General features: G+C 39.4%; 1 protein-coding gene across 2 annotated transcripts; it reads right to left on the reverse strand.

The window, feature by feature from the left end:
• Positions 1-5,320: 5,320 nt before the first annotated feature.
• On the reverse strand, positions 5,321-11,660 carry LOC148154214 (uncharacterized). Of its 2 annotated transcripts, XM_088015885.1 has the most exons (9): positions 11,524-11,659; positions 9,597-10,118; positions 8,458-8,894; positions 7,601-7,741; positions 6,679-6,763; positions 6,246-6,584; positions 6,071-6,160; positions 5,707-5,802; positions 5,321-5,630 (listed from the first exon to the last, which is right to left on the reverse strand). In XM_088015885.1, exons 5-9 carry the CDS (start codon positions 6,722-6,724, stop codon positions 5,545-5,547), a joined length of 657 nt encoding a protein of 218 aa, XP_087872011.1. In that variant the 5' UTR covers positions 6,725-6,763; positions 7,601-7,741; positions 8,458-8,894; positions 9,597-10,118; positions 11,524-11,659; the 3' UTR covers positions 5,321-5,544. The 2 variants fall into 2 exon arrangements, with proteins under 2 accessions (XP_087872011.1, XP_087872010.1); XM_088015884.1 differs by having other exon boundaries at positions 5,321-5,802; positions 11,524-11,660.

The raw sequence follows: 11,660 nt of genomic DNA on the forward strand, positions 1-11,660 counted from the left end.
TATTTAAACGATCATAAGGGGACTCATACAGGTGAAAACCCTTTCTCATGCGAGACTTGTGGAAGAAGTTTCTGTTGGAAAAGCAATTTAACTCATCACATGAGGACTCATAATGTCAAGAAGCCTTTCTTATGTGGGACTTGTGGAAAAGGCTTCAGTTATCAGAGCAGATTAACTGATCACATGAGGACTCATACAGGATGAACAGCATAATCTGACCCTCAGGTACCAAGATACTCAGTAACTTAATGTTTGGAAGCAGAGTAATTTCTATAATGTAGCAACTTGGAGAAGCATATAAAATAAAACACTAAACTTTCATTTTATTTTGTCAGTTTTTCATTTAAAATGTTTGTGAGATATTAAGAGCTTACAAAGTTATGCATACATTTTTAATGTTTTCTTGTCTAGTGAGATATTAACCGTCTCATGAAGTAACAATGGATTTGAATGTTTTCAGATTTAGATTTTTAAAGCTGTTATGTCTATTCTTAGTACTTGTACTTTGTTTTCCATCATTAATTTTGGTCATAGGATGCATGTTAGCTGTTACTATATATTAGGGCTGTTGTAAACGAATATTTTAGTAATCGAGTAATCTATCGATTATTCTTACGATTAATCGAGTAATCGGATAAAAAAAATTATAAAATTAAATTTTGGTAAATCTGGCATAATACCGGTGTTACTATCAGATATCAATATCAGTCCAATTTTTCATATTTGAGCATCCCTAACAGTTGCTTTTTTGTAGTTTAGAAAACTAACCTGTAACAATAATAGCTCACTTTCTAAGTTAACCAGAAGAAAAGTTATAGAAAAATCTGAAATTATATTGAATTTAATAACAAAGAGGCAGGCTCATAAATATGCTTATAAAAAATGTCTACAATCCAGCTTTTAGTTTATGTATTCATCTTCAGTGAGTTTAATAGATTAATTAAACTCACCTTGCCACCTAACCTGTCACGCTTTGGGTTTGAAAATACGGGAAATGCCGCCTGGAGTGGGAGGAGAGGGCGAATGAACGAACGTAAGATGGGGTGGAGGGGAGGAAATAGATCAGCGGACTGACGAACCGTTAGACCGGGGGACGAACACGGTGGTGGCGGGAGTGGGGGGGGGGGTGAAATACGGGATATTTACGACACCTTCACTGGTCACACTCAGAAACTCATCTACCAGCCACGTACGATGCGCTCCGCCACCCGTTTCTTCAGACCGGGATATGACATTTATTGTGCGGTTCGTCGGTAAAGCTACATTTACACGGTAAGCATCAGCTACTCAGCCGCCCGCCCTGTTCAGGCTATCCGCTCACCTCAGCGCTCTTCCCGCCGTTCGCTTTCAACCAGCAGCCCCGGAGGAGAAATGCTGCCGGACTCCAGGCATTCCCCCAGTCATTTTAAGGATGCTTATTGGTTCCTCAAAAACGATAAACGGGCGATTAGCACGGGCCAATCTTGAAGATTGGACTTTATGCCGCTGAGACTTCGCTTTTGTCAACAACTCAGAGGCGGAAGTGAGAGCTCCGCGCAACGCAAATGAAGTCCCGGCCGGAACACGGTGCGCTAACTAATAAAACATAAATTAACGAAGCTTCGAGGCAAGCTTCAGCCCTAATATATATATATATATATATATATATATATATATATATATATATATATATATATATATATATATATATATATATATATATATAAAATTGCTTGAGGGTATTGAGTAGGTATTGCTTGAGGGTTCTGCGCAGTATCTTGGCTGTGCCTAGAACTGCACATTTCTGGACTGAGATGTCTGATGTTGTTCCTGGGATCTGTTTGAGCCACTGCTCCAGTTTGGGGGTGACTGCCCCGAGGGCCCCGATGACCACAGGCACCACTGTGGTCTTCACCTTCCAGGCCTTCTCCAGTTCCTCTCTTAGGCCCTGGTATTTCTCCAGTTTCTCATGCTCCTTTTTCCTGATGTTGTGGTCACTTGGTATTGCTACATCCACCACAACGGCTTTCCTCTGTTCTTTGTCCACCACCACAATGTCCGGTTGGTTCGCCATTACCATCTTGTCTGTCTGGATCTGGAAGTCCCACAGGATCTTAGCTCGGTCATTCTCCACCACCTTTGGGGGTGTCCCCCACTTTGACCTCGGGGCTTCCAGTCCATATTCTGCACAGATGTTCCTGTACACTATGCCCGCCACTTGGTTATGTCGTTCCATGTACGCTTTCCCTGCCAGCATCTTGCACCCTGCTGTTATGTGCTGGACTGTCTCAGAGGCCTCCTTGCACAACCTACACCTTGGGTCTTGTCTGGTGTGGTAGATCTGAGCCTCTATTGCTCTGGTGTTTAGGGCCTGTTCCTGGGCAGCCAGGATGAGGGCCTCCGTGCTGTCCTTGAGTCCAGCTTTCTCCAGCCATTGGTAGGATTTCCTGATATCAGCCACTTCAGTTATTTGTCGGTGGTACATCCCATGTAGGGGTTTGTCCTCCCATGATGGTTCCTCCAGCATCTTGTCCTCTGTTCCCCATTGCCTGAGACATTCGCTGAGCACATTGTCCGTTGAGGCTTTGTCCTTGATGTATTTATGGATCTTGGATGTTTCATCCTGGACAGTGGCTCTCACACTCACTAGTCCTCTGCCTCCTTCCTTACGGCTCGTGTACAGTCTCAGGGTGCTGGATTTGGGGTGGAACCCTCCATGCATGGTTAGTGTGTGTATATATATATATATATATATATATATATATATATATATATATATATATATATATATATATATATATAGATATAGATATATGTATCAGAGACATGCGGTGAGGTTCATTACTGGTGAGGCACTGACTTACGACTTATGTCTTATGTCGACACCATGGATGTTATTGGACGTATGATACTGAGGTGGGGAAGACTACTCTTTTACATGTCATCCATAACTCGGTGAAACTTATAAATGTAGGTATTAATTTCATGCTATGATCCACAGCAAAGTGATCTGTATTCGCCAAACTACGCAGACTCGTTGCCATAGCAACTGACAACAATGCCACTTAATGTTTTAGGATTCAGACATCTCAGTCCATTTCTGGACTGAGATGTCTGATGTTGTTCCTGGGATCTGTTTGAGCCACTGCTCCAGTTTGGGGGTGACTGCCCCGAGGGCCCCGATGACCACAGGCACCACTGTGGTCTTCACCTTCCAGGCCTTCTCCAGTTCCTCTCTTAGGCCCTGGTATTTCTCCAGTTTCTCATGCTCCTTTTTCCTGATGTTGTGGTCACTTGGTATTGCTACATCCACCACAATGGCTTTCCTCTGTTCTTTGTCCACCACCACAATGTCCGGTTGGTTCGCCATTACCATCTTGTCTGTCTGGATCTGGAAGTCCCACAGGATCTTAGCTCGGTCATTCTCCACCACCTTTGGGGGTGTCCCCCACTTTGACCTCGGGGCTTCCAGTCCATATTCTGCACAGATGTTCCTGTACACTATGCCCGCCACTTGGTTATGTCGTTCCATGTACGCTTTCCCTGCCAGCATCTTGCACCCTGCTGTTATGTGCTGGACTGTCTCAGAGGCCTCCTTGCACAACCTACACCTTGGGTCTTGTCTGGTGTGGTAGATCTGAGCCTCTATTGCTCTGGTGTTTAGGGCCTGTTCCTGGGCAGCCAGGATGAGGGCCTCCGTGCTGTCCTTGAGTCCAGCTTTCTCCAGCCATTGGTAGGATTTCCTGATATCAGCCACTTCAGTTATTTGTCGGTGGTACATCCCATGTAGGGGTTTGTCCTCCCATGATGGTTCCTCCAGCATCTTGTCCTCTGTTCCCCATTGCCTGAGACATTCGCTGAGCACATCGTCCGTTGAGGCTTTGTCCTTGATGTATTTATGGATCTTGGATGTTTCATCCTGGACAGTGGCTCTCACACTCACTAGTCCTCAGCCTCCTTCCTTACGGCTCGTGTACAGTCTCAGGGTGCTGGATTTGGGGTGGAACCCTCCATGCATGGTGTGTGTATATATATATATATATATATATATATATATATATATATATATATATATATATATATATATGTATCAGAGACATGCGGTGAGGTTCATTACTGGTGAGGCACTGACTTACGACTTATGTCTTATGTCGACACCATGGATGTTATTGGACGTATGATACTGAGGTGGGGAAGACTACTCTTTTACATGTCATCCATAACTCGGTGAAACTTATAAATGTAGGTATTAATTTCATGCTATGATCCACAGCAAAGTGATCTGTATTCGCCAAACTACGCAGACTCGTTGCCATAGCAACTGACAACAATGCCACTTAATGTTTTAGGATTTAACACCAAAAAAAACATTTAATAATTTTGCACACAGAACAGAACATTCATTCTGTTGTTGTAGTACGTTTTAGTACATAAATTAGGCTTAATATTTTATTAATAAATAATTGCTGTGGTAGATTAGCTACCGCTTCTACTTTACTGAATTATTTAAGCTTAAACTGTAGCCCACAAAACGCACATTTCAATAAAAAACTAAACAAAAACATCTTATTGCTGTCTTACCTTTACTTATTTGCACCGCTAATTCTGCACAAAAATATCCGTTCATCCAAAGCAAAGTCTATCGGCATGACTTTTCTACTCCGTTTGAGAGTCAAACTGTCTCTCTATCTCGAAGCAAAACGTTCAGCTCCCGTGTTGGTCTTCCTTTAGTTATTATCTCCTGCTTCAATTGAAAATCCACTTTAGAAAACTGTTAAGTGAAGAAATGTAGTCTTTCATGTTTACGTCGGAAGAGATGAGAAAACAAATATATCGCTGTACTTTATTTACTGTGTGGCTAGCTCCATGGCTAGCTCACCGTGTCTTACTCTGCAGTTGTGGAGTCACAATATCAGGGATCATGAGCGCCCCCTGCCATGAGGCAAGAGAACTGTTTGCCTCACCTAGTGTATTGTTCTCTGCCGTTTCTGATCGCTCCTCGGCACACAAAACACGATACACACACAGTTGGTGACAAAAAACAATTTACATTAAAAACAAGCGAAATTATGTAAAATTAGTCCATATATTAAATGTTTTTAGCCATTTTATTGCTGACGTACAGACAGGACGAACTTGCTCCCATAGAATGGCAGCCAGTGCAGTTAGCGAGAGGTTGCGCAATCCCAGGTGAGGCTCAACTCACTGCTGCCTCAGCGGCTTCGCTTCTGAGCATTTGAATGGGAAAATGCAAAAATTCAGCGATTTTGAAGAAAAGAAAAATCAGAATTGGTTAAGCTAAGTAAATAGATACTTTGTAGTACAAACCACAGGGTGAAAATAGCAATATAAATGATTTTATTGTTCTATACTATTTTTCCATGATGACCACACGTCACTGATATATATGAGATAAGTAGATCAGGGAAGAAGGAAATAGTCAGGATGTACCATTTGAGGGTTAATAAGACCGTTTCTATTCTATAAACTGATGGTAATTTGTTAGAAGAGTCTCTGGAGCCAAAAATCAGATGAACATCTGGATGTGGATGGAAGATGATCAGCTCAGTGGTTCATCATAAGGTTCATTTCTTCAAAATCATTTCCGTTTATTTCTATGTCCTCTAATTCATCCATATTTCCGATTGGACCTGTAGGATTGGAAACACACTGAAGCCAACAACAAAACACAGGACAGATCCAATAAAGACAGTAAATAACAGCCACCTGCGAATTGTCTTCCAAGAAATATACAAGCCAGAATTACAAGGGCAAGGAAAAGTAGTAGAACAACTGCACCAACTATTTCAGGCTGTTTCTCATCTGAAATAAAACACAAAGTGTTTATTTAAACATCTGCTGCATATGAAATATTACTAACAAGACAAACATTGACTGACGCAGACAATAAAATTTTAACATGATTAATAACAAACTTTCTTGAAGTTATTGTTTTTTTTAAAAAAAAAAAACAAACAACTTTTGCATAAATGTTTCCCCATAAACCAGATTTCTTCATATCGTTGTACAGGTGATATGAAGTAGCCTATACGGGGGATAATCGTGGTTGCCATGGTAACAGCCGACCCACCTGCAGTAGCTCTGAGGCGAGGCTTCGGTGTGTTCAGAGACGCAGGCGTGTCTCCATGAGACGGTTTGGTCACGTTCAGGACAAACGTTACTGTAGGAGAAAACAGTTTTAACCGTGATGAACAACAGATCAGGTTTAATGAGCTGCAAGCAGAGGGGGAGATCCGCTGCTTTACCTGACGTCTGCAGCTCCCATTTCCTCCACACCTGGTCATAAGCAGCCAGGTCACAGCGGTAACGTCCAGAGTCTTCAGCCCTCAGTCTGGACAGGTGGAGTCTGAGTCGTCCTTCTCTCCCGTCACTCTGAACCCGTCCTGAAAACTGTCCATCCTGAGACTCTGGGACCTCGGCTCCGTTTATCCGTCCATACAGGACTTTAGGAGGACTCAGCAGGAGAAAGCAGATCAGCTTGGTGAGGGTCGTGTTGGTCTGGGTCAGGCTGTCCCAGCCGAGCGTGAAGTTGTCGTCTTCTTCTGTTTCGTGAACAGGTGGAGGAGATTCACCTGCAAATGTTCCTGCAGAGAAACGTCGGCCATGTTGACCGTGTCACCAGAAGGAAGCTGTGGCACTTACAGCTGCAGCAACAACAGAGTTTGCATGAAAACTCACCCGGTACAGTGCAGGTCAGCGGAAGAAGGAGGAGGAAAAAACTCATTTTCTCAGAGTCAGAAGAACAAAAACCAAAGAGACGTTTCTGCAAAACAAAGAGGAACATTTCAGTGTTTTAGAAACAGAAAAGTTTAATTTATGGTTGATGAATAACTGTTAGAAGGTTTCAATCTTTCAACAATAAGAGCTAAAGCCCAAAAGTGAAAATTAATCATTAGATAATTAACATTTCATTACGTTAAAGTCATGAAATTAACCAGAAATTATGTAATTTCAGTAAATTAATAATGTAAAATTTCACAGGCCTTTCCCACATAAAGTTCAGTTTAGTATAAACAATAAGCTCAATAATATATTGTTCAATAAAAAGAAAGTCTTTTACCTAATTTCTGTAAATTAAAAGTGAAAACACGTCTAAACAGAATTAATTTTTAAAAGTCAAAAATCAGCTTAGTTTCTGAATATTTTAATTCATTACAGTCGGTAAAGTATTACTGGTTTTTATTCTCATGCCTTGTTGAGTTTTGAAAGGAGAATCTTTACTTATTTCCAATAAACTGATGAAAACAGGAACTTATTTTATCATTAGATCTGTTGAGTCCAGTGAGGAAAGGAACATTTATCTACGGATTAAAGGACACGCAACACGGCAGCTCAAATTATTAGACCTTCAGGATATTATTCACTTCATGAAAGTAGATTAGAGGGAAATTAAATCTCAAAATTTACTGTTTTGTTTAGATATAATGAAAACAACCTCACAGAAAATGCAGCAACAAATAAAAACCAGAGAAGTTTCTGCCAGCAGCTCATAAAGCAGAACAAACCCAGAACATTCGTTCTTATAGTGACTGGAATGAAAGACTTTCTACTCTGAGCCTGAAGGTGGCAGTGAAATGTTGTCAGATGTTTGATTCTCCACCTGCAGTTTTTCCAGGAACCAGTTGGTTGGTTTGTTTGTCAGCCGTAGCCGGGATCCAAGAGCTCGTCGTAACGTGATCCGAACCGGAAAAACAGGTTTGACTGAGGCTCTTTCTCTGGACTCATCGCTCTGAGGTCTGACCTGGAATGACACCACAACATTTATCAACTTTAAACCCGTTTAGTTTTTAAAGACCTTCATCACAGTAAGAATTACCGTCTCTCAGCTTTTTACACAGATAATGAAACCGTTTAACTGCTAATCGGGTTTTTGTGAAAGAATAAGACAAAAATGAAACTAGTCCAATAAAAACTATGAGTTTTGTTTAATGTTTTAATGTCAGACACATCAACATGTTGAGGATGTTAATGATTTGACTGCATGATTACGAATTTCTGAAAATGTAGAACAGATCACAAAGATATTAAACTTAAAAACTGGAATGCCAGTGTAAACAAAGAACATTTTCATGGAGCATTTAAAGAAAACTAAAAGCTTTTATCCTTCGTAAGCTCAGGTTTTATTTACAAACTTCCTTCCTAATTTTCTTTTTTAGAACATACAGAAGTAATTTCTGTTAAGATGTAGAAACTTATTTTAGTATTTATGTCAAACAATCTCATTTGTTAAAAATTCAATTAATAAAAATATAAATAAGGAGCATCTGGAAATTACCAGGTTGGTTTTCTATGGTAAACATAAATAACAGCAATTTATTAACTTTAAATCTATTTTAAAGTAAAAAAAATGGATTTACTGTCTGATCTGTGATGTTGCATCAGTCACTGCTTGTAAACGATGAGTAACGATTTAAAATTAAAATTATAAAGACAGACTGTAAAGTTTCAGATACTTACTTTGTAGTGGAGTGGTGATCCGATCCTCCTCACTGTGATTATTAATGTTTTCAGCAGGAGAGACGGACAGGCAGTGACTGAGGAAAGTCCCCTAATGAGGTGATTATCTGCATTTGTTGCATCAGATTCACTCGTGACCAGGAAGGAGCCGAGTTTACATCAGCAACACGAAGGTTTGGCTCTCAGGTTACAAACTGGTGTTTCTGCTCAAGTTAAATTAAACACTAAAATGTATTAAAACATCAAATTAACATATTTTAACACCACATGGTTGTTCTAAACATGTAGCTACATGTGAAATAAATATTTGCCATCATTGTAAAAACAGCCGTCTGTTTCAGCGAATCCTGATGAGTTATGAGTATATATCAGTCCCAGGTAGGCGGTTCCTTTCCTCTCTGGTTCGGTTCTCACTGTGGGTCCGACAGGAGGAGCTTCTGAAAGAATCAGGAAAACGTTCAGGAGTGACTGATTTGGTGGCACATTTAGTATAGGAATGAAAAACTGTCTTTTGTTAATCTGAAATCAAAGATCCGATACATGCTTACATCATCAGTGCACTGGTGAAAAAAAAGAAGATTTTTTTTTACCAATTAAATGTTCAGAAAAAGAAAATCAATAATCAAAATTGATTTATAACCTGGTTGAAACAAACATTCCTCCATGTGCTTCCAGTGCTTTTTAACAGTTTTATTGAAATATCAGTGTTTTCATAAACCTAAAAGATGTTAAAAGCTCTTTCAAACTTAACAGACTCCACAAATAATAATTGAGGACAAACTAAATGTTTCTCCCATCCATGACTCTTCTGCTTGGCTAACAGAGGAGTCAAGGTTTTGACCAAAAATACTTAAGAGCAAAGCAGCTGGACAGAAAAGGAGATAAACCACCAAGTGGTGATTTAAATTTTGTTTTTAGAAACAATGTTTCTGTTATCCAGTTGCTTTATTTCTAAATGAGTCAAACTCTTGGCATAATTTTGGTTTTGTCCTCATTTCAGGTTTGACAAACTAAAGTTTGAACAAACAAGATCATCTCTGTAGTTTAAATTCATAATGGTTGGACGTCTGCAGCTCTTTGAGTTTTACAGAAATAAATCTTTTAAAAACACAGAGTATTGCATTTTGAGTTAAACTTACTTTTAATGCTCAGTTGAAGGCTGGCAGAGCCCCATCCATAATCTGTGTTGACTTGGCACAGATACAGACCAGAGTCTTCAGTCCTCAGTCTGGACACATGGAGTCGGATTCGTCCTTCTCTGAGGACGTCTTTGTCACTCTGGACTCGTCCTGTAAATCTTTTGTCCAGGTATAAAGAAGCTTCCACACCCATAAATACATGATAGATGACAAAATCCGTCTGATTCTGTCTTAGTTTACAGTAGATGAACAGGGAGGCAGGAGAGGAGTTAGTCCTGGTGAAGGTCCACTCCAGAGTGATGCTGTGGTTCTCCTCTGCCTCATAGCTGCTCTGGGTCACATTCACTACAAATGTTGCTGCTGAGGAGACAGAGAGGGAAAGAGAGGAGCAGACACACTGAGAACTGGAACATGGGAGTCTTTCAGCTCCATCTAGAGAGCTTTCTGTCACAAAGACAAGATGGAGACTGACCACAGAGACATGAGCTGAGGATGAGGAGCAGCAGGGAGATCATCTTCATCCTGAGAGAGGAAGAGGAGGAGACATTAATAAACATCAGTCACTACATTAAACTTAAACTGCTTTTATGAGTAAAATAAGCATCTTAAATTTCCTTGTTCTTGTCTTAAACCTTCCTTCATTTTTTCTGTCCCTGTTTAGATTGTTGTGCTGAATTTTGCAATCAATTCTGCAGTTTTATTCTGAAAAGAAAGATTCATGTTAGACAGATACAAAACTAAACCAGACATTTATATATCACAGTTACAGTTTTCAGTGTCAATGTTTCATTGACAATGTTATATTTGAGGATTGAGAATATTCGTCTTTCCAAATAAAAGCTGCTACAAACATTAATGTAAAAGGAAGAAGCTGAGTTCACATTGAGTGAAGCTTCACTGAGATGCAGTTAGAAGCAGATCGTCCACATTCTGATGTCGTCTATTATTCTGATGATCAGTGACAGAAACACACTGTGCTATTGGGCAAGTTTTATTTTTGAGCATTATGTTATTAATCAGAAACTACAAATTCTCATTTAATCTTAAATATTACTAAACCTCAAACATAAATGTTCAAGACTGAATGTTTAAGAGTCACAATTAATGGCCTCTTTACAGCCTCCCTCATTACAAATATTCACATCACCTAGATTCAGCTTGGAGATGGAAAATATGCCTAATATAAAGTTATGGTCAAAATACTCGCTTATTTAATAATTATGTAAAAAAGTTTACTGTCATGAGTCTCTTATCACAAAAAAGGTTTTTCTTCATCCTGATAAAATTTGAATTTTCTCTGCAGAAACCATCTGTTCCCTTTTACCTGTCTGAGCTGCAAACACACATCTGTCAAAACGCAATTCATTAAATAAAGTATTTATTTTAATATTTAGTATACATCACAAACTAAAGTCTTCGCAACTAAAGTTAAACATAAAGCTTGATTTTCTCTGCAACATGCAGGAGCATATTTTCGTCACTAGGTGGCGCCAGCTGTCCGATGACGTTTGATCTTTGTCGATCGTTTTGTTTTATTCCTCAACTTTCTTACCCAATGAATGAATAATGCTCTTGCTGGATCAGCCAGAATCCTTTGGTTCAGCAGATCCTGAATTAAGCAGCACTAATATCATTTCTGATGTTAAATATGAAAAATCTTTTGTTCATGATAATATCTGCATTTCCTGCTTTTCTAGAAACCATCTGTTTCAGAGCTTTTAACTTTCTGTCTGAGCTGCAAACACACATCTGACAAACACCATTCAAATGCATAATGTGCATAAAATAAAGTATTTATTTTAGCATTTTACTTTCTGAACACAAAGCAGCATTTTAATCTGCCGTAGCGCTGCTTCCTCATCAGTACGTAACGTAACAAAAGCTGAAAACATTAAGCCGAGAATATGATTACATTTTAACTGCTCACCTTTTCTTTTATCGATTATTTGGATGAAATTAAAGTTTCAGAAAGAAAAAAACCCACGACGAAATCAAAAGTAAAAGCTTCTGTCCAGCCAGTGCCTGATAAAAATAGGATTTAAAATGAAAGCAAACAAAACTACA

Source organism: Poecilia mexicana, unplaced genomic scaffold, assembly GCF_051168715.1.
Source record: "Poecilia mexicana isolate PSO_F unplaced genomic scaffold, ASM5116871v1 scaffold_18, whole genome shotgun sequence".
In the NCBI taxonomy this organism is placed as follows: Eukaryota; Metazoa; Chordata; class Actinopteri; order Cyprinodontiformes; family Poeciliidae; genus Poecilia; species Poecilia mexicana.

Bases quoted from the DNA above. Each gene is read 5' to 3' on its own strand.
- LOC148154214 (XM_088015884.1), bottom strand. From the start codon at position 6,724: ATGAGTTTTTTCCTCCTCCTTCTTCCGCTGACCTGCACTGTACCGG. The intron at 6,585-6,678 runs GTGAGTTTTCAT...GTTTCTCTGCAG, and splicing joins GCTGACCTGCACTGTACCGG to GAACATTTGCAGGTGAATCT. The intron at 6,161-6,245 runs GTAAAGCAGCGG...TTTCTCCTACAG, and splicing joins ATGGGAGCTGCAGACGTCAG to TAACGTTTGTCCTGAACGTG.